The sequence below is a fragment of the Mirounga angustirostris genome, unplaced genomic scaffold (assembly GCF_029215605.1).
Source record: "Mirounga angustirostris isolate CCGP_5_RB_7025 unplaced genomic scaffold, mMirAng1.0.hap1 SCAF_11, whole genome shotgun sequence".
Lineage (NCBI taxonomy): Eukaryota > Metazoa > Chordata > Mammalia > Carnivora > Phocidae > Mirounga > Mirounga angustirostris.
In genome coordinates, this window is record NW_026991719.1 from 86,543,172 (window position 1) to 86,564,040 (window position 20,869).

The 20,869-nt window shown below is 36.7% G+C and overlaps 1 protein-coding gene across 4 annotated transcripts in view; it reads left to right on the forward strand.

Moving 5' to 3' along the window:
• Positions 1-970: 970 nt before the first annotated feature.
• The window catches only part of TBC1D8B (TBC1 domain family member 8B), a 56,788-nt gene continuing 36,889 nt past the window's right edge, over positions 971-20,869 (forward strand). For 3 of the 4 annotated variants that reach the window (XM_045881046.2, XM_045881070.3, XM_045881055.2), the window contains exons 1-4: positions 971-1,295; positions 16,196-16,306; positions 19,287-19,405; positions 19,969-20,194. In XM_045881046.2, coding sequence (XP_045737002.2) covers positions 1,166-1,295; positions 16,196-16,306; positions 19,287-19,405; positions 19,969-20,194 — 586 coding nt within the window. In that variant the 5' untranslated portion in view covers positions 971-1,165. The remainder of the gene's footprint in view (positions 1,296-16,195; positions 16,307-19,286; positions 19,406-19,968; positions 20,195-20,869) is intronic. The other variant, XM_045881063.3, reaches the window with a different exon arrangement.

Here is a 20,869-nt window from a genome sequence, read left to right on the forward strand (position 1 = left end):
CTTTAATTCTGGCAGTCTCAGTTATCGAAATAAATAAAAACATCCCTCAAATAAGTCCTCAATGCGAGGTCATACAAATCACTGACCTCATTCACCTTAGTGTTTAAGCAGATGCCAAGGGTACAAAGAGGTGAAGACCACCCTGAAAGGGATTTTTTTTCCTTAAAGGGGTTAATAAAAGGAAAAAAAATGCTCATAAATTGTTTAGATCCTGAAAAGGAAAGTCGGAGAAGACATTTCTGTGGCTGATTGCAATAGTTAAATAAACAGATTGGGGTGGCAGTGGTGGGAGGGAGGCGCCCATGGCGTGAAGAAAATCCTGTGGCTTCTGGAGATTTTATAGTCTTCCTGTATGGGCAGAAAGAAACTTAATCTAAGAAGATTTTGAATTAGACAAGGAATTGTATCAGACGCCACTTACCGCGTGACCTTGGGTAAGTCACCTCACCCGTCTGTGCTCTTATTTATGTGCAAAGGGTAAGTCACCTCACCTGTCTGTGCTCTTGTTTATTTATGTGCAAAGTGGGAAATAATATCCACTTCGCAAGACCTCTGTGAGAATTACGTGAGATAATGTATATGAAATCGCTTTAGTACAAAGTTAAGAGCTCATTAAATGTCAGTGCTGCTACTGCCGCTTCCCGGAATGGGCCGTTCGTTACTCCAAAATTCCAGAAACTTTGTTTTCTACAGTTTACCACCGTCGGCTGTAAACGGATGAGAAGAAACAATACATTTATACCTGGGGCTCACTTATTTGAACAAAAAACCGCTTTAAACTTTAAATAGGCAAAATACACTTAAGTGGTGGCGGGACGCGCTTTGAGAGCACCCCCACCCGGTTCTCATCCCAGTGCATTGTGGAAATTGTAGTCCCGGCTCCTGTTGTTTGAGCACAGAAAAGCGAGTAGGAAACTACAACTCCCAGGAGGCAAAGAAGCGGGACTATTTCCCAGTCGGGCGGTAGAGCTGTAGGAGGGAATTGGCAATCTCGCTGCCTACGTGGGAGAGAAGGGAGGGTTGGGGGAAGTGTGGAAAACCTGAATCCAAGCCGCTGCTGCCTGAGGAAGATTTGGTGGGAGGAGAAGTACAGGGAAATAGACGGGTGGAGGGGGAGGTGAGGAGGGCGTCTGGATCGCTGCTGCCGGGCGGCACAAAGTTCGCGATGTGGCTGAAGCCTGAGGAAGTGCTCCTGAAAAATGCGCTGAAGCTGTGGCTGATGGAAAGGTCCAACGACTACTTCGTGCTGCAACGGCGTCGGGGCTACGGTGAGGAAGGCGGAGGGGGTCTTACAGGTAAGCTGCGGCCACCCGCACCCACCTCGGGGCCGTGCTCGCTGCCACTTAAAAGGCGGTGAGGGTAAACAGCTACTCGTCGCCACCCGCCGCTCGATTCTAAACCCCCGGCGGAGGGGCTGGGGTTCTTCTCCCGCCACCACATTTCCGTTGCCCTCCCTGAGTCCTGAGAATGCCTCACTGGGCGAGCAGCTGCTCTTTGGGTGGGAGGAGGAGAGGTCGGAGGGGTCCTTTCTGAGGCGGAGGAACAATCAGAGGCAGAGGAGGGGTTCTTAAGCAAAGTACCTGCCGGGTCCCTTCCCACGGGGGCGGGGGCTGATGACGAGTGTTAGTCCTCGACAGGTAGCTTTGAGGCTGGTGACAGGGGCTAGTTCGCAGTTGTGGACTTAACTTTTTTCACAAACCCCCCTATCGATAATCACCATGCTGGGGAGTGCGGGGGGTGTGGGGGGGGCGGGGAGGATGGTGAGGAGAAAGGGAGGAGCCCCAGTCACATCCTGAGGGATGGGCTTCAAATGAGAGATTAGGAAGCGGGGTGGGGGGAGCGGATCGGAGTAGGGGGAGGGCGAGGGATAGGTCTCAGAATTGCTGACCTCTCCCAATTTAGCATCTTTTACTTTGTCACCCCGTTTTCAGTCCTTGGGATCTTATTTCAGAGTAACCGTCGTAATTCGTTTCCCTCTCGAGGGTTTGGCGCTGCCCTTTCAAAGCCATGATTGTTAGCAAACCCGTGAAACAAATGAAGTTTAACTCTGGCCGCCTAATCCATCCTGCCTTCAGTGATTTGATTTGCAAATCCAAAACTGTTCCTTGGTCAAGTGTTGAAAGCCTCCGGAGAATTTTGAGACCTCCCGTCTGGGGTGGGGGCATTCAAACTTTTGGACACTGGGGAACGCAGGGCTCTTTTTCGTGACAATTTGCAGTTTGGTATGGTGGCCTTGAAGTGGTGGGCCAGACAGACTTCATTTAGGCAGCGTGATGTAGCGGGAAGAGGGAAGAATACAAAAACCTGCGTTTTAGTCCTACCCTCATCTCTTGTTGAATGGCATTCGACAAATTCTTTAACTTATTCAACCATAAACGCCTGCTGTGTGCCACATGGAATTCTAGTGTACAAAGACAATTAAGATTCACTTCCCCACCTTTGAATTAATTGCTCATAGCCTGGATAAGCGGGGAGAGGATGGGGTTGGGGGGGAAGTAACCAGTAAACCAGGCAAATTATAATTATAACCAGTAACTAGTAAATCAGGCAAATTAGAATTAGAACCAAATAACTGAAAGGTTGTGTAAAGATTCATGGAGGAGATGGCATGGCTTTTCCTCTTCTGTGAAATGGTATCTACCTCACAGAGTTGAGAGGATAAAATGAAAGGTAGTAGGTGCTAAATCAATGTATGTTGTTAAGTTGCTGATAAATGTGTGCTGTTCTTTCCTTTTTTTCAAGCACCGCCCCCCCCCCAGGGTGGAGATAATTCTGAGGTTCTGCAGGACTTTTTTTTTTTTAATTTTGCAAGGCCTCTTCATCTCATCCAGCTTCTGAAAAGGTCCTCTTGAAAATATGGCAACAAAAATTGCCTCATTAAACTTCACATTTTGTCATTTTCTGATTTTTAAAAATTACAAGTGTTATTTTACAGAGGAGCCTTTCCATTTAATAGATGCACATATTTTCCAGATTAACATTTGAGAATCAGTCTTGATAAATACCAAGTGACATAATTTACCCTCTTTAGTCCATGGAGAACAGGTCAGAGTATATTTAAAGTAGATCTTATAGCCCTGTGTTACAGCATAATATTTTGGTTCCCCATTTTATTTGACCAGAATTTTTATGGTGCTCTTGTCCACATTACCAAAGAAGTATATTTCACTTTGTACAACTGTGTTCCTGGAAAATAATAGGTAAATCAGATTCTTGAGAATCAGATCAGTGTAATGTAGTATAAAATAGTTTTTCACTTCTTGCAAATTTCCTTTAAATAATCATTCCTTGTTTTGTTTTTAGTTTTTCATTTGACATATTTTCTTAAAACATGGACCAATTGCACCCGTTTCTCTGTTCCACCCACTCCCATGTACTCTTCAAACGCATATCTGTAGAATAAGAGATTTGTCTGCAGAAATAAACCAAGATTTCTATCATACATGTATGTTGAGAATAGCCATAACCCCATATTGTGGTCAGTGTGTCTGCATGATCGTTTTACCTGTGGTATGTTCAAAATGCTTGAAATTTCCACATGAGTGCTGCCACTATATTACATGTAAATTAAGCAAAATGGGTCAGAAAGGAGCAGAGGTGTTTTTAAGCTTTGTTTGGTTCTTTTTGGTCCAGAGGAAGAGTGTGTGCTGAGTTTCATAACTGCTCAGTTACTGTATTCTGACTTAAATTTGTGAAGCCAAGAGCTTTGCTATGCTTTACTGCAAATCCACATTTGGATTAGCTCTCACAGGAGTTTGGGTGCCAGCATAAGCTTGCCTTTGTCCATTTTGTTTGCTGAAATCCAGTGTTATGTGCTACCCCTTTAAATGATTCCTTTATACATTTTGTTTAATGAAGAAGAGATAATAACCTCCTAGAAATGTTAATAGTTCTACTTTCTTTAAGATTTTATTCCTTTGCCATGTGATAATTGGCAATAACCACCAGCAATGTAATGACTTGAGCTGTGGACTTGAAGTTAGTTGACTCTCTTTTTTTTTCTAATAATGGAATTGGGGCAACAGAGAACCCTAGGGTGGTTATAACAGGAGACTAATTTGTAAGTTAGAATTCCAAGGTCCTTTTCTAAATTTCTGAAACACATCTAAGGGATATCTTGTAGATTACCTATCATTTGCCTAATTTATCTTACTTAATTGTCCTGGTTCACAGCAGGGTAAGATATCTTGTGGATATTTTTGTTATACATAAAGGTTATTTTATAGATAAAGTAATTTTCTTTCATTTAGAGAAGTAATTCACCCTTCTGGATTTTTGCATTACCTTACATGATCATCCTGGCTGATAAAGGTAATGACTTTCCTGTGGCATCTAAATTTAGCACCTGGCTTTATGTAATTGAAAATAATTTATGCATATTTGGCTTATTAAGCACAAATCAACAATTTGCTCTGCTTGGTAGATTGGAGCTACTAAATGAGTGGACTTATGGGGCTACATTCTGGTGTTTGGGACTTAGGAAGACCTGACTATCAATGAGGAAGCTTTAATTAGATTATTTGCTGAGACTATTTTATTCTTGAATATTCCATATCTGAAAAGTGTAAGCAGGTTCTTGTGTGTTAGATTGACAATCTCCCTCAGTAGACCTTCTTTGGGGGTTGTAGAACAAGACTAAAAAGTAAAATTTATTAAAATGGAGAAGTTTTAGACATTCTGTTTTCTTATCTCCTCTTTCATCTTGGCACCATTATTTTGAAATTAAATCATATGTAAAAACTAGAACATAATAACGTTTTAAATGAGCGTTCCATTTCAGAATGTTTTATATTTATATAAACTTAACAAATCACCGTGTAAATGATTCATCATAATTATACACATACATAATAATAAAGTAGCCTTTTAAAGAATTTCTTAATGACCATCCCTCAAAAATATAAGGCTTTCTCTCTTTTTTCCCCACTCCCAACTCAAGGAGCCCAACTCTGAAAATGTTCTCATTTTTTTCTTAGCAAAATATGCCTGCATTCCATGTTCACAAAGGAACTATCTGATAAAATTTTTGGCTTCCCAGGTACCTTATTATTGGGACTGGAGTACCAGTGGCCATGACATTACATTTTAGATAAGGAGATATCAAATCCCCCCTACACACACTGTAAATTAATAAATATCATTTTGACTTATTGAGAAAATCCCATAGGACAAACCTCGGGAGGACAAATCACACTGTGTGCTTCCCTCTTTTACTCCCTCCTTGGAACATTTTGATCCATGTGAAATCAAGTAAAAAATTACAGTTGACCCTTGAACAATGTGGAGGTTAGGCATACCAGTCCTCACCATCCCCACCCTGCCATGTGCAGTCACAAATCCACATATAAATTTTGACTCTTCCAAAATTTAACTACTCACACCCTACCATTGAGGGAAACCTTACCAATAACATAAAGAGTCAATTAGCACGTATCTTGTGTATTATATACTGTATTCTTACAATAAAGTAAACTAGAGAAAAGAGAGTGTTATTAAAGAAATCATAAGAAAGAATAAATACATTTATATTACTGCACTGTATGTGTGGGAAAAAAATCCACGTATAAGTGGACCTGCACAGTTCAAGCCCATGTTATTCAAGGGTCAAGTGTACTTTATTTTTTTTTTCAAGTGTACTTTAAAGATGGCTAAAATTAACAACATAGGAAGCAACAGATATTGTCGAGGATGTGGAGAAAGGGGAACCCATTTGTGCTGTTGATGGGAATGCAAACTGGTGCAGCCACTCTGGAAAGCAGTGTGGAGCTTCCTCAAAAAGTTAAAACTACCCTAATATCCAGCAGTTCCACTACTAGGTATTTACCCAAAGGATACAAAAATACTGATTCAGAGGGGCACATGCACCCTGATGTCTATAGCAGCATTATCAACAGTAGCCAAATAATGGAAAGAGCCCAAATGTCCACCATCAGCTGATGAATGGATGAAGTTGTGACGTGTGTGTGTGTGTGTGTGTGTGTAAAATGGAATATGACTCAGCCATAAAAAGAATGAAATTTTGCCATTGCAGTGATGTGGATGGAGCTAGAGAGTATTACGCTAAGCAAAATAAGTCAGTCCGAGAAAGACAAATACCATATGATTTCACTCATACGTGGAATTTAAGAAACAAAACAGATGAACATAGGGAAAAAAAGAGAGAGGCAAACACAAGAAACAGACACTTAACTATAGAGAACTAACTAAGGGTTGCTGGAGGGGAGGTGAGCAGGGGTGTGGGTTAAATGGGTGATGGGTATTAAGGAGGGCACTTGTTGTGATAAGCACTGGATGTTGTATGTAAGTAATGAATCACTGAATTCTACACCTGAAACTAATATTGCACTGTATCTTAACTAGCTGAAATTTAAGTAAAAACTTGAAACTACAAAAAATAAAGTAAAAAAAAATAAAGATCTTTTTAAAATAATTATCTAATTCCAGTATAATTAACATACAGTGTTATATTAGTTTTAGGTGTACAGTATAGTGATTCAACAATTCTATACATTACTCAGTGCTCATCACAATAAGTGTACTCTTTTTTTTTTTTTATTTGACAGCAAGAGAGAGAGCGAGAGCAGGAACACAAGCAGGGGGAGTGGGAGAGGGAGAAGCAGGCTTCCTGCCGAGCAGGGAGCCCGATGTGGGACTCGATCCCAGGACCCTGGGATCATGACCTGAGCCGAAGGCAGACGCTTAACGACTGAGCCACTCAGGCGCCCGAGTGTACTCTTAATCCCTTTATCTGTTTCACACATCCCCCATCCACCTCCCCTCTGGCAGTCACCAATTCTGTATATTTAAGAGTCTGTTTTTTGTTCATCTCTTTGTTAATTTATTCATTTGTTTTGTTTCTTAAATTCCACGTATGAGTGAAATTATATGGTATTTGTCTTTATCTGACTTGCTTCACTTAACATACCCTCTAGATCCATCTATGTTGTTTTGAATGAGAAAGGACAGCTTCATTGGTGGTCTAATGACTTGAAAGATGATCATTGTCACCACTTTTTCTTGGTAGCAGTGGAAGGATTATTGACTGCATACCTATAAGCCTCAGGAGTTTTTTTAGATACCTGTTGATAACACTGTTCTCTCTTCCTTTCCCCTCCCTTGCTTGTTGCTGGGGTCTTTCTTTCCTTAAGCATACAGGAAACCACTACTCCACTTCACCTTAGGATCATGAATCTTCAATCCTCAAGAGTTAAGTTAAAATAATAATAATGATGTGGATTGTATAGAGAGGGGTTTTTTGGCTAAGATATTGGAAATTTATAATGTAAGTAGGAAACTAATGTTTGCTATCAAGTGGATTTCATTCTAATAAAAAAAAGACTAAATAAAAAAAAACTGATGATATTGACCAACTTTCATTTTTCCAAACCTCTTATAAAGCTGACCTTTCTCATTCAAAGAGATCTTTAAAAGGAACTTTTTACTTGATTTCACATGGATCAAAATGTTCCAGGGAAGGAACAGAGTACAGTATAATTTCCCCTCCCGGGGGTTACCCTATGGGATTCTCTTTTTAATAAGTCAGCTACAAGCCAACATCCATAAATACATCAATACACCACTGAGTTCATTGATTGCGCTTGCCTCATTAACCCTACTACCTTTGTCTGCCCTGATTCTTTAATATTTTTATGTCTCTATTCAGCTGTAATTGTTTTATAAAGGCTTTGTTTCCTCATCTATAAAATGGAAACAAAACTTGTCTTCCCTACCTCATGACATTGTTCTGAGAGTCAAATGAGTTTTAAAACTTGTGAGCAGCTATATAAACATCTGATATTCATTTATCTAGTAATGGAGTGCCATTTTCTGTAGGGCCTAAGGAGCATCTATATTTATACCATTTTCCATAGTAATTACTTTTCCCATGTTGTATACAGAAATTGATTTGGAGTAGTAACATTGAATATGTCCAATCTGCAATGATTCCACTACAAAAGTAAAACACTGATAGTTATTCAATAATTTTGGTATGATTGTGATTATGCATTTATGATTTATAACCAGAATAATATACAAGTATTTGAATAAAATACCACAGCAGCATTTCATTTTGATCTATGATTGCCCAAAACCTGGGAGTTCCCCAACAGCACTTCTCCAGATAAAAGCATCTCTTCTGCAGATAAAAGCATCACTTGTCTTACTGAGTGATATTGAAGAATACGTACAACTTCAGTCACATTAGTTATATTTTTCAAAACATGATACTTGAAGTAGAAATGATTCAGCTGGTGAAAACCCATGCTTCTCGTGGACTATGGATGTAAAGTAAGCTAAAAACTAATAATAAAATAAATGGCTCTATAATGTTTACCCTGTTGGAGTACAGCTATGACATGTATTTTATATTACCTTTACGTTAGAAAATCTGCCCAATTTTCCACCTTTTGCTGCTGCTATATAAGCACAAAAAATCAGAATAAATTCTGTATGTGGTTTTAGAAGATACATTCATTTAACAGATACTTACCAAGTGCTTTCTAAAAACCAAGCACTGTTTTAGGTGCTGGAGATAACAGCAAGTGAGCAAAACTAAATCCTTATTCTCATGGGCTAACATTCTAGTTGAGGGAGGCAAATAAACAAGTACTACATGGCTGGTGGTGATAAGCCATATGAAGAAATATAAAGTAAGGTATAGTGATAGGGGAGGAGGTTGGTATTTTAGATAAATTTGGTCTAGGAAGGCCTCTTTAAGGTGACATATGAGCAGAGACCAGAGGGACTAGAGCATATGAAGCCAAGCGGATATTTGGAGGCAGAGTGAATATATATAATTCTTCCTAGGAATTTTGCTATGAAGAGGAACAGAGAAATGGGGTAGTAGCTGGTTTCTGTTCTGGGTATTGGGTATACAGTAGTGAATAAAACAGAAATAGTTCCTACCCTTACAGAGTTCATAATTTAGTGGGACAGACATAATAAACAACTAAGCAAGCAAATATATAATTACTGAGGTAGTCAGTAATGATATCTCCCTGATTTTGGTGATTTACAGTCATGAATGAGGGGTATTTGAAACCCCCAAACAATTTTCCAAGGCCGGTTCTGGTGTGAAGTATGCTTATCAGATGTCCTGTTAAATGATACAAAGATTCCTAAAAGCAGTGATTAATAATAGGTGGTATTCTGGTGGCAGAATTCCAGTGTGACATCTGAGGAGCATCTTGTCAAAAAGCAGTTTGTATTGTTTTTGAATTAAATCAGCCAAATATGAAAACTAATAATATCTGGGATGTGGTTTGATAGAAATGAGGAGGACATTCTAAGCAGGACAAATAATATGATAGTATAAAATCAAAAGATGGCAGTCATTGGGGACACAGCAAATATTCCAGATTCATTTCTTTGCGGTTGGAAATATGAGACTCAAGATATAATGCCCTTAGCAACTAGAAAAGGTTGTTGAAAAGGAATGCCTTCATCTATAGAATAGGAAAACCTGATAGAGAATTAAAGGTACTTGAGAATTAAACCTTGTGTTTTTTGTCTCCACTGTTCTTTCAACTCCAGTCCAGATGGTCTTGGTTTTTTTTTTCTCCCTTACTCCAGTATAAAGAAGTGAAGTTTTAAAACAATCACATTTGTTGATTTTTTATCATTGTATTAGTTGTCCTCTCGTTTTATACTAACGAAGATTATGGTCAGCTTTAGGTCTTCTAAATAATGTTTTTAAAGTGCTGTATCATTTGTATATCTAGTTTTCAAGTAAATGTCTTTAAAAGAATGCAAGGAGAGGAAAAACAGGACAAAGAAGAGTTATTTTTATTAACTGTTTTCCAAAGCTCTTAGTGTGAAGTTGGCAGCTTTCAAAATGCCAACTGTGGCTATTGGATTATTCTAAAATAAGCATTCACAGTCCTGTTTTAAGGGCTTAGATCTGGTAGCAAAAGCAATAGAATCAAGAATACCCACAACCTCTGAGAACACTACTTTCTCCTATTTGAATGTATTTTCTACTAAGTGTGTTGGCAGTTTACTAATTAGTTTGTTCATTAACATTTAATGAAGTTGAGATTATAAAAAATTCAGTAAAGGTGTACTTTTTTGACTTTGTAAACATGACAATTTATGACAAGATACAGAACCTACTATAAAGTTCTAGCAGTCATTTCTATGGCCAAAATTTATAATCAAACATTTTACTTAGATGGAAATAAATCTTATTTGTAATTAAGAAGTTCATTTAAATGACTCCTCTGCAGCTAGAGCAGTGTTGCCTTACACAGTGCCCTCAATCTAGTTTACAAGCAGAAAGAGACACTTGTCAAACTAAAGTGTGCAAAATTAGTACATTGATAATGAGTACCATCTTCAAGCTGTGGCTGTTTTTTTTTTTTTTTTAAAGATTTATTTATTTATTTGAGAGAGCGAGAATGAGAGAGAGTACATGAGAGGGGGGAGGGTTAGAGGGAGAAGCAGGCTCCTCGCCATCAGGGAGCCCGATGCGGGACTCGATTCAGGGACTCCAGGACCATGACCTGAGCCGAAGGCAGTCGCTTAACCAACTGAGCCACCCAGGCGCCCAGCTGTGGCTGTTTTAACAGCCTCTCCAACACTCAGCCCTTGGGGTCCTACCTGTTTGTCATTATTATTGACCTAATACAAAAAAGAAATGTTTGGGGCTCCTAGGTGGCTCATTTGGTCCAGTGGCCAGCTCTTGATTTCAGCTCAGGTCATGATATTGGGGTCCTGAGATCGAGCCCCCATGTTCCGCTCCATGCTTAGCAGGGAGTCGGCTTCAGGATTCTCTCTCCCTCTGCCCCTCCCCCGGCTTGCTCGCGCTCGCTCTCTCTCTCTCTCTCGAAAATAAATCTTCTAAAAAATTTTATACGCAACTAATGAATTGTTGAGCACTACATCAAAAACTAATGATGTACTATATGTTGGTTAACTGAACATAATAAAAAATAAATTAAAAATTTTTAAATAATTTAAAAGAATAAAAATTTTATCAAATTTGCAAGTGTCTAAAAATTGAAAGGGACGATTAACACCATAGATCAGTTATCTCAACACTGGCTGCATATTATGTTCAACTGAGAACCTTTTAAAACAAAGTAAATGACTCTAGGAGGGATGGATGACAGAAGATTGATGAAATGTTCATAATTATTGAAGTTAGGTGATGGTCACGTAGAAGTGTCAATATATTATTTTCTCTTTTTTTTTTTACATTTGAAAAATTTTATAATACAAAGTTAAGGGAAAAAATAGAATACCCAGGCCATATCCCAGATAAATTAGAATCTCTGGGCTTTAGTAGTTTCAAAAACTCCAAATGATTCAAATTTGAAGTTTCAGTTGAGAACCACTGTCATAGAAAATAAAATCAAGATTCAGAAAGATCTGGACAAGTTAGAATGCTCAGTTGACATCAGTGGAATAAAATTTAACATGGATAAATGTAAACTGCATTTAGGGGGGTTTTGTTGTTGTTGTTTTAATCAGCTGTACAGGACAGAGAATACCTAGGTTGGTGCTTATACTTGTGAAATAGATCAAAGTAGATTAGTCAATCACAAGTTTAATATAATATGATGTAGTGGCTTAAAAAGCTAGTATGATCTTAGACTGCATTAATATAACCTTGGAGCCCACAATATAAAAAACCTGCATTTATTCAGACCATATCTGGCATTCAGGTTTGAATGGCACATTTTATAAGAGACTTTGACAAATAGGTACGTTAAGAGAATGGTAGAAGAAAAATCTCATACAACAAACAATTGAAAGAACTAGGAGTATTTTAAGCTAGGAGAAGAGAAGAATAAGCAAGGGGAGACAAGATAATTATAAGATAATCAATAATATTTGAAGACCCATTGTGTTGAATAGAGAATATGTTTTGCATGGTCCCAAATGCTACAAGGAAATAGCATTTCATTTATTCTGAGAAAGACCTTTTTCTTTTTTAAAAAGTGTGTAAGAAGTAGCTTTATTTTTTATCTTAAAAAGGTAAAAAATGTTCATTGTAAAAGTTTCCAAAAATACGTATAAGCATTAAAAAAAAAATAGGGATCACCCATCATCCTGCTGCCCAGAGATAACCACTATAACTAGGATCACCTACCTTATTTGTGGGGCCCAGTGCAAAATGAAAATTCAGAGCTCTTTGTTCAAAAATTAAGAAATTTCAAGACAGTGACAGCAGAGAATTAAACTAAGCAGGGGCCCTTCTGAGCATGGGGCCCTTTGGACAGGTCACAAGCCCTTGAAGCTAGCCTTGACTATAACATTTGGATATATAAATCCTTTCATATTTTAGAAAGGACTTTCCAATTTTTTTATTGTGTTTAGTTAGCCAGCATATAGTACATCATAAGTTTTTGATGTAGTGTTCAAGGACTTTCCAATTGTTAGAAAGTCCCACCGAAGCAATAGTCTACCTTGGGAAAAGTAGGAATATATAGGAATATAAAGGAATAAGCCAGGCTTTTTATCAGAAATACTATAGAGTGACTATGCTAGAGGTTGGACTACATGACCTGTTAGGATATTTTTCAGCTCAATTTTTCAGCTTTATCTCTATCCAGCAAAAAAGAATTGGTTCATGAGCAATAATCATTACCTGCAAATAGCCTATTTTAAAAAAATGGTAGGGTGCCTGGGTGGCTCAGTTGGTTAAGCGACTGCCTTCGGCTCAGGTCATGATCCCGGAGTCCTGGGATCGAGTCCCGCATCGGGCTCCCTGCTCGGCAGGAAGTCTGCTTCTCCCTCTGACCCCTCTCATGCTGTTTCTCTCTCTCTCTCTCTCTCTCTCTCTCTCTCTCTCAAATAAATAAATAAATAAATAAAATCTTTAAAAAGAAAAAAATGGTAGAACCTTGCTTTTTTGCTATCTTCCTATGCCATTTAATAAAAAGTATTGTGATGGTGTATATCCTTAAGAAGTTTGGTGTTATTTGTATGGCTGGATGCTAGACATTACCAGGATCTAGAGCTTTGGTACCTTACTCAATATAGACATTCAAAGGATGATTTGAACTTCTTTATAATTTTAAATCTCTTGTTCTGTCATGTAGCTGTTCTCTCAGTGTCTATTCTCTTCCCAATTTACTATAGCTATAGAAATTCCCATGTGTAGGCTGATTGATGACCTTGGATGTTCAGGCTGTCAGATAATAAACCTCTGTGAACATAGAAAAGCAACCCAAAGTTATCTGCTTGTTTTCTTGTACTTTTACAACCCAGACATTGGCACATATTAATTCTTGATTGACTTGCAAGGACTTGATGATGATTATAACTTAATGAGCTAGAAGAGTTCCCCAAGTGACTGGAAATGTATTCTAGTGCTAGCTTCCAAATTATTTGTCGTATAGCTTTATACTAACTGGCGGATTTAATGTACTTATAAAAACTGAACCATTTCCTTTCTACATAGTGTAAGGCACTTATAATCTTGTGAACACATTTCTGCTGCTGCTGCTGCAAAAAATGGCCTTTCTTGTCCGTGATTTTGACTGCTTTCTCCCCAGTCTCACAACTTTCTATCAGAGAACTAATTTTTATTATGTTACTCAGGAATGATTATCTGTGGCCTCTCCTTCCTTTTCTGCCTCCTTACACATCCACTCTCCCACCATTATTTTTCAGCTGAGCCATACTTTTTTTTTTTTTTTTTACCATTTTGCTCTTTCTCCTGTTCTAATATTACTTTTTCTAATGTATGTACATAAGGAAATAGAATTTAAGCTAGTTTTATTTAAAGTGTGGTAAAGGCAGGAGCGCCTGGGTGCCTCAGTGGGTGAAGCGTCTGCTTTTGGCTGAGGTCATGATCTCAGGGTCCTGGGATCCAGCCCCAATGGGGCTCCCGGCTCAGTGGGGAGTCTGCTTCTCCCTCTCCCTCTGACTCTCCCCCTGCTCCTGCTTTCTCTTTCTCTTACACTCTCTCTCGCAAAAATAAATCAATAAAATCTTAGAAAATAATAAAATAAAGTGTGGTAAAGGCAAAATAAATGATTTTCCTTATAAATTTGACAATACTTTTTTGAAATTTTTAGAATTTAAGTTCTTAGAAGGCAAATCTAGCAGCTAAAACAGTGCTGTTTAATAAATGCTTTTATTTAAAGTTATAATTCCTTTATTTCGACAATGTTGTCAAGTTGTTATATGTATATTTATATACACAGACATTCATGCCCTTGATTCTGTTTTTCAACTTGAAGAGAGTTACCTCTTTTGGTTCTTTTACTTCTCTTTTATCTTTCTTCTGAATATTTTCACTTTCTGGTCTTCAAACTGAGAACATTCTCCTTTTTTTCCATTTCCTGAATAATTTCAATCACATTGCTATGAAGAGGCTATCTGCAATGTTTAGCTCCTACTTTTCTTTATCCTTGATCTCTTAGCCAAATCCAATTTCTCACAGTACCTTTTTCATGCTGGAAGTGATAGAATTATTTTTTTCTTTTATCTCCAAACCCTCCAGGAATTCCATCATTATTAGTTAAAATATAATCACTTCCTCTCTCCTCCTTATTCCCATTCTCTCTTCCCCAGCGCCTCCTCTTTCATAATATTGTCTGGATTTTCTTATTTCTATTTCTTGAATTCTTCCATTCATACCAGATTTTTTTTTTCATATCAGATCAGTTTTTTCTCTGTAATCTGTACATGTTGCCATTGCCAAAATCTTCCTTGATACTTTACCTCCACTATCAAAACCCTCTGTCAGGTTGCTAATTGATATTATATAATGCTGCATTTGTGACCCCTGTTCTTATTTTTTATTGATTCTTACATTTACTCTCTTACCCTTTCCTTTCAGCTGAGCCAAATTTCTCTTTATATCTCTATTCTACCGCCTAATCTTCTAATTTACCTCCCTCAATGCTCATAATAACTTCCTATCACACATCTGCCAACCTACCTATATTCTCATTCAAAGCTTGCTTGTAATCTTAACTCCTTTTAAGTGAGTAAAGAAAGGGAAATAGCCAAAATCCTACTTTGTAATTGGTTTAAATTTTTTCTCAAATCTGTATGCTAAAGAAAAATACCTTATAAAACAACACCAACACTCAACCAATCAAACCTTCCAGAAAAGGAAGGCAGTTTTATATATTTCAGTCATCTCATTGAACTTTTGCTCCTGTTGTGCCCAGCAACATGTTGAAAGTTAGGGGGGATACAAACCCAGAAGTAGAAGACATGATTATTGTCCTCTGAGAGCTAATATTCTAGGTAAGGAGACAATACATGAAGCGTTTAGAAGGTAGCTATAATAACTAGCCTAATAATCAAAATGCTAGCTTGTATTGTACAGACTTTAAGTGTTCAAAGTAATCAGGGAAAAGAGAAAGCATTATTACTTGGGGTTGCTAGTAAAGATTTTATGTGGGAAGTGGGTCTTGAGGAAAATGTAGAATTTGGATTCGCGGACTGAGCTAGAAGACTTGCATTAACATGCATAGGTAAAAAGAGAATTGCTTAGCAAAGACTCTAACAGAGGAATTAGTTGATTGTTAAAGCAGCAAACTTTATTCTAGGGAGGAGTAGGAAATATAATCAGATAATTACATTGGAACTAATTGATCAAAAGCCTTGAATTCAAATTGAGGAATTAAAAATTGTTAAAAAGAACATCCCCTTCCTATACATTTTAGTTAATCAATGTTTTATCTCGTTTAAATATCCAAGATTTGTTAACATTGAGTGCTTTATTATATGGTAAACATTGTTCTAATTTTTATATGTAATAATAGCTCATTTCATCTTTATAACAACCCTTTGTGGTAGGTTCTATTTTAACCCGCTTGTTTTACAAATGAAGATGAAGAAAAAATAAGTACAGCTGGTTCAATTTGGCACTAGTGACAGGAACCAGTATTCAAATCTAGTAGATCTCTGGTACCAGAATCTACATTCTTATCTGCTATATACACAACCTTATAAAGGATATATACAAGTACTGTAAATATATAGTGAGATTTGGACAATTGAACCGGACTTATTTTTTATTGAACGATAATTTTCTCAAGCACTACTCATGTTGGAGCACAGGAATCTCTTCACCCTGAATGTATTTTTTCTTTAAGAAAATCTTTATAAGGAAACTTTGGGCTAGAAATTTTAAAGACGATTAATCCATTGGTTGTTTTTCAGATGAAGTGATACTGGTTTTATGTTTTGTAAAATCTTTATTTCAATGTTCTCTTTATTACAACAGGGCTTCTGGTTGGGACTCTTGATTCAGTTTTAGACTCTACTGCTAAAGTTGCTCCGTTTCGCATCCTACACCAGACACCAGATTCTCAAGTTTACCTGTCAATTGCATGTGGTGAGTGCGATTTTTAAAATGTATAATCCAGGGGCGCCTGGGTGGCTCATTCATTAGGCATCTGCCTTCGGCTCAGGTCATGGTCCCAGGGTCCTGGGATCGAGCCCCGCATCGGGCTCCCTGCTCGATGGGCAGCCTGCTTCTCCCTCTCCCACTCCCCCTGCTTGTGTTCCTCTCTCGCTGTGTCTCTCTCTGTCAAATGGATAGGTGAAATCTTTAATAAATAAATAAATAAATAAATAAATAAATAAATAAATAAATAAATAAATAAAATGTATAATCCATTCTATAGTGGTTTGCCATTAGGGTATTCATTCAGATAATGTTTTCCTACTAGGAATTACAAACTTTAAACACTTTTTAAACCTTAAAAATATTTAAAAACATATTTAAAGGGTGTGTTAGTCCCTACATTTTTCTTTACTAATCATTTCAGTTTTTTTCCTTTGGATTAATTGGGCAAGGAAGATACTTCGATGTGGAAGATTCATTGCTCAGTTTGAGTGAAATAAAGGTTTATTAGTGGAAGGCAAATATAACATTTAAATAGATGAAGTTTGAGTTGGAGATACGGTTTCTGAGACATTTTGACTTGTCTTTTTAAATGCTTTATTTTTTAAATACAATTTATTTGGATAAAACCATTGGGACGACCAGTATTGCAGTAGGACCTGGGTAGGGACTGGAAGTGCTTGGCAGGGCAGCAGCAACCTTATATATAGTGTGCCTTTTATATAGTGTGCACCCTTGTGCAGATGCATTTAAATCTTACACTGTGGTGAAGAGATGATTTTTACAATGCTGCAGTAGAATTGGATTACTAAGCTGTGTTCTTGTCTGATATAGAAAATAAATGTTTGCATTATTCCCACATAGGGGAAAAATGTATAATCCAAACAAATAAGGATACTAAGAAATTGAATATTTACTTTATTTATACTCCCTAGTTTTGGTTTAGAAAGGAGTTAAACATGTAACTCTACATTGAGAGAATAGCAAGGCATCTAATTGTTTAGGGAAGAAGGATTACAGATTATTACAATTTTTTAAAAAATCCGTTAGCGTGAAGGACCTGAAACATGTGTTCCAACAAATTTTGAGCAAACTTTGGTCAGCACTACGGCTATATGATTCCTTTCTTCAACTTACATCTGCTTCACCCAACTGCTGAGAAGATGAGAACTCCTCACACTTCATCTGTAATAACTCAGATTAGGGGAATCAAGCCCAAAACTAAAGATCGTCCCCTAAGAAAGTATAAGCCTGAAAAATTGAAACATTTTTAGTTACACACCTACTTTCTCACAAAAGGCATTATATCCTTGAAATAAGAAGAGATGTCTTACTGGTAATGCTACATATTCATTCATGCTGAGGTAGTTCAGATGCCTCCACATATATATATATATACATTGTAGATAGAAAATGAATTAGGATATTCTTCCTGATAAAACAACTCAAAATTTAAAAAAAAACCACAATGACAGTTTACTTCTTTTATGATGCCATTATAATGTTCTAAATTAAAAACCCGGATTTCTGGCCTTTTTAATGTTGAAAGACTGCCTTTTTCTCTTTCTTTCATCTCCCCCTCTCTTAAGTAGAGAGATACACTTTAAAAAAAAAAAAGCGTGTGAATTCCTGGATAGTTCATATGTGTGAATATACAGCATACCATGAATTTTTAAAGATATGTGGCTTATCTTTTGCATCTCCCTATACTTTTACTTTAGCATTGCCAGTGAGTGTTTTCTCTTGGCTCTCTTAAATTGAATGCCATCTAAACTAAATGAAGAAAACATTATACCTGCTGATGTTATGAGACATTTGTAGCCTCAACTCTAAATCTGGTTGGTAGAAATTATTTAGGGAAAAATATCCATTCTACTTTAAAGAGGGGGGATTATTATGTAACTTATTCTCCCAAATTAACATGATGCAGAAATACAATAATTACCAACTTGAAGCTTCCTTATACCTAAAGGACCAAAATAAAGGCTTAAAATTTTCCCATGGCTTTTATTTGTGATTCATTAAAGAAAGTTATTACACTTGGTATTGTGACTTTAGTAACATGAATACAGTTTTTAACTGGATTGTAAGAAATAGGCAGTTTTGCAATTTCAGTTAATATATCACTTGCATGTATCATAAAACATACTAAGGAGCCAAGATGTGTCTTTTGAATGATATTTTTATAATCCACAATGCTGGGGAGGTCTTAAAGGTAAAGATCTTAAAGATCTTTTATAACCCACAATGCTGGGGAGATCTTAAAGGCTTTAAGATCTTAAAGATCTTAAGTTCTTCAAGCCAAAGCAACCCAGAGCTAACTGTAATATTTGACCCTCAACAAGCTACCTAACACTGATCCAGCAGGTCACACGGATTTACTTGCTACAGGGTTTCTAGCCTCTTTGGTGAAACTTCTTTAGGTTAACAAGGCCTTTTAATGAAAAGGGTGACTGAGCAAAGGCTTCACCTTCTAAGATAAGTAGAGTTGCCACAGTTGAAATCCACATTTATACAGTGTGCATAGTATTGTCATGTGCATGCTGTTTGCAGTCACACAGATTATAGGGACAGTACTGACTGTATTACTTGAAGACCACGGATTAAATTATATATTTATGTTCTGGCACTCTGTATATTCTCTTTAAAAATATTGGTTGCTGTAGGCACCAGTTACTGGCATCTTGTTTTCAGAATTTTATATCTTTTGTCATGAGTTGTATTTACTTTTTCCCCCTTTCATTAAATATTTTAGTCTTTCATTTATAATAAAAAATAGTATTTATCCCTACATATACAGATGAAGTAGAGAATAAGTGTAATTAATATTTTTATTCTTTTATGATCATCATTTCTGAAAACGAGCGAATATAATTTTATTTCTTTTTAAACTAAGCTTGTAAATATCAAGAGCAGTTTTGTTGTGGAGTTTCCCTTGAGTCTTTTATTCTCTTTCATTATTAATCAGGAGCCAATAGAGAAGAAATAACCAAACATTGGGATTGGTTGGAACAAAATATCATGAAGACCTTATCTGTGTTTGATTCAAATGAAGATATTACTAATTTTGTACAAGGAAAGATAAGAGTAAGTGATGGATTTATTTTGTAGATGGAATACTATATCTTTGACCCTCTTATTTTAGGATCAAAGGCCATGTGGGAAGGTCATTGTTTTACTGACACCTTTCAGGATTGGCAGAAGTACACATATGAATGTCAGAATCAGTGCTAAAGAAAATTATAAAGTCAGTGATTAGTTTTTGGTGCCCTTGTGAGTGCTCTTAGGGATATTTTCATTTCAGTATTTCATGAGTTTAGAATTTGGATGAATCCTTCACGCAATCAAAAAAAATATTTAGCAACTTCAATCCTGGGTTTCGGCACCAAAAAAACCCCAAAAAACAAACAAAAATATTTAGCACCTATATTTGTGGTAGCTCCTTGTGAGGCATTAGAAAAAGCCTTATTACGAAATTAAAGAAAATTTGCTCACCTCTGTCCTAAGAGAAGCATTTATGTACACACATTTATACATATATGTAGCTTGTAGATATATACAGTTGTATTCAGTGAACTGTTTAAATATATAAAATGTATTTTTATTAGTAGGTAATAACTGATTGTCAAAAAATATTTTTTCTCCTTTAGGGATTGATTGCTGAAGAGGGAAAACATTCTTTTGCAAAAGAAGATGATCCTGAGAAATTTCGAGAAGCCCTTTTGAAATTTGAAAAATGTTTTGGTTTACCAGAGCAGGAGAAGTTAGTGACATATTACTCATGCAGTTATTGGAAAGGACGGGTTCCTTGTCAGGGATGGCTCTATCTTAGCACCAACTTTCTGAGCTTCTATTCTTTTTTGTTGGGATCAGAAAGTAAGTGGCTTCTGTTACTTACCATGACTTTGAACTTGCTGACTGACCTGTCAACTCTGTGGGGTTGTTAGGTTGTATATAAAGCAATAGGATTGATATTAGGAGTAATTAAACTGTACATTAAAAAGTTCACTTCATCTAGAGAAAGAATCCTTAACATAGGAGCCATTGAAAGTATATATAGAATGCCTTGCATATTGTGGGAAGTGAGTGAATATTAAATGATGATGGTGACCTGGCATATAGCTCCTTTCTTTGTCTTGTTCTAAACTATGGACTCTGCAATTCATGTTTTAATCCTTGTTTTAGAAATACAGTATAAACATAGTAGCCATAGTATCTAATGGCCCGCATTTATAAAGAAGAATCAAACAGTAATGTTCAGAGCACACATATAGCTTTTACATCAGTGATTATGCAATTATGTAAAGTAATAGATTTAAATATAAAAGCAGAATAATTTTTTAAAAATTCTTTAAAATTTTATCTGTTCCTAGAATCACCAATTATTGTATGTTCATGGTTATGCTTCAAAACTTCTAACTAATCTTGAAGTCTAAAGTATTTTAGTTGTTCATAGCATTTTTCAAGTGGTTAACTATTGTTTTAAAAGACCTGATTGATAAACGTTAAATCAGTATTGAGAAATTTAATCAAATCTGCTTATCATTCTTA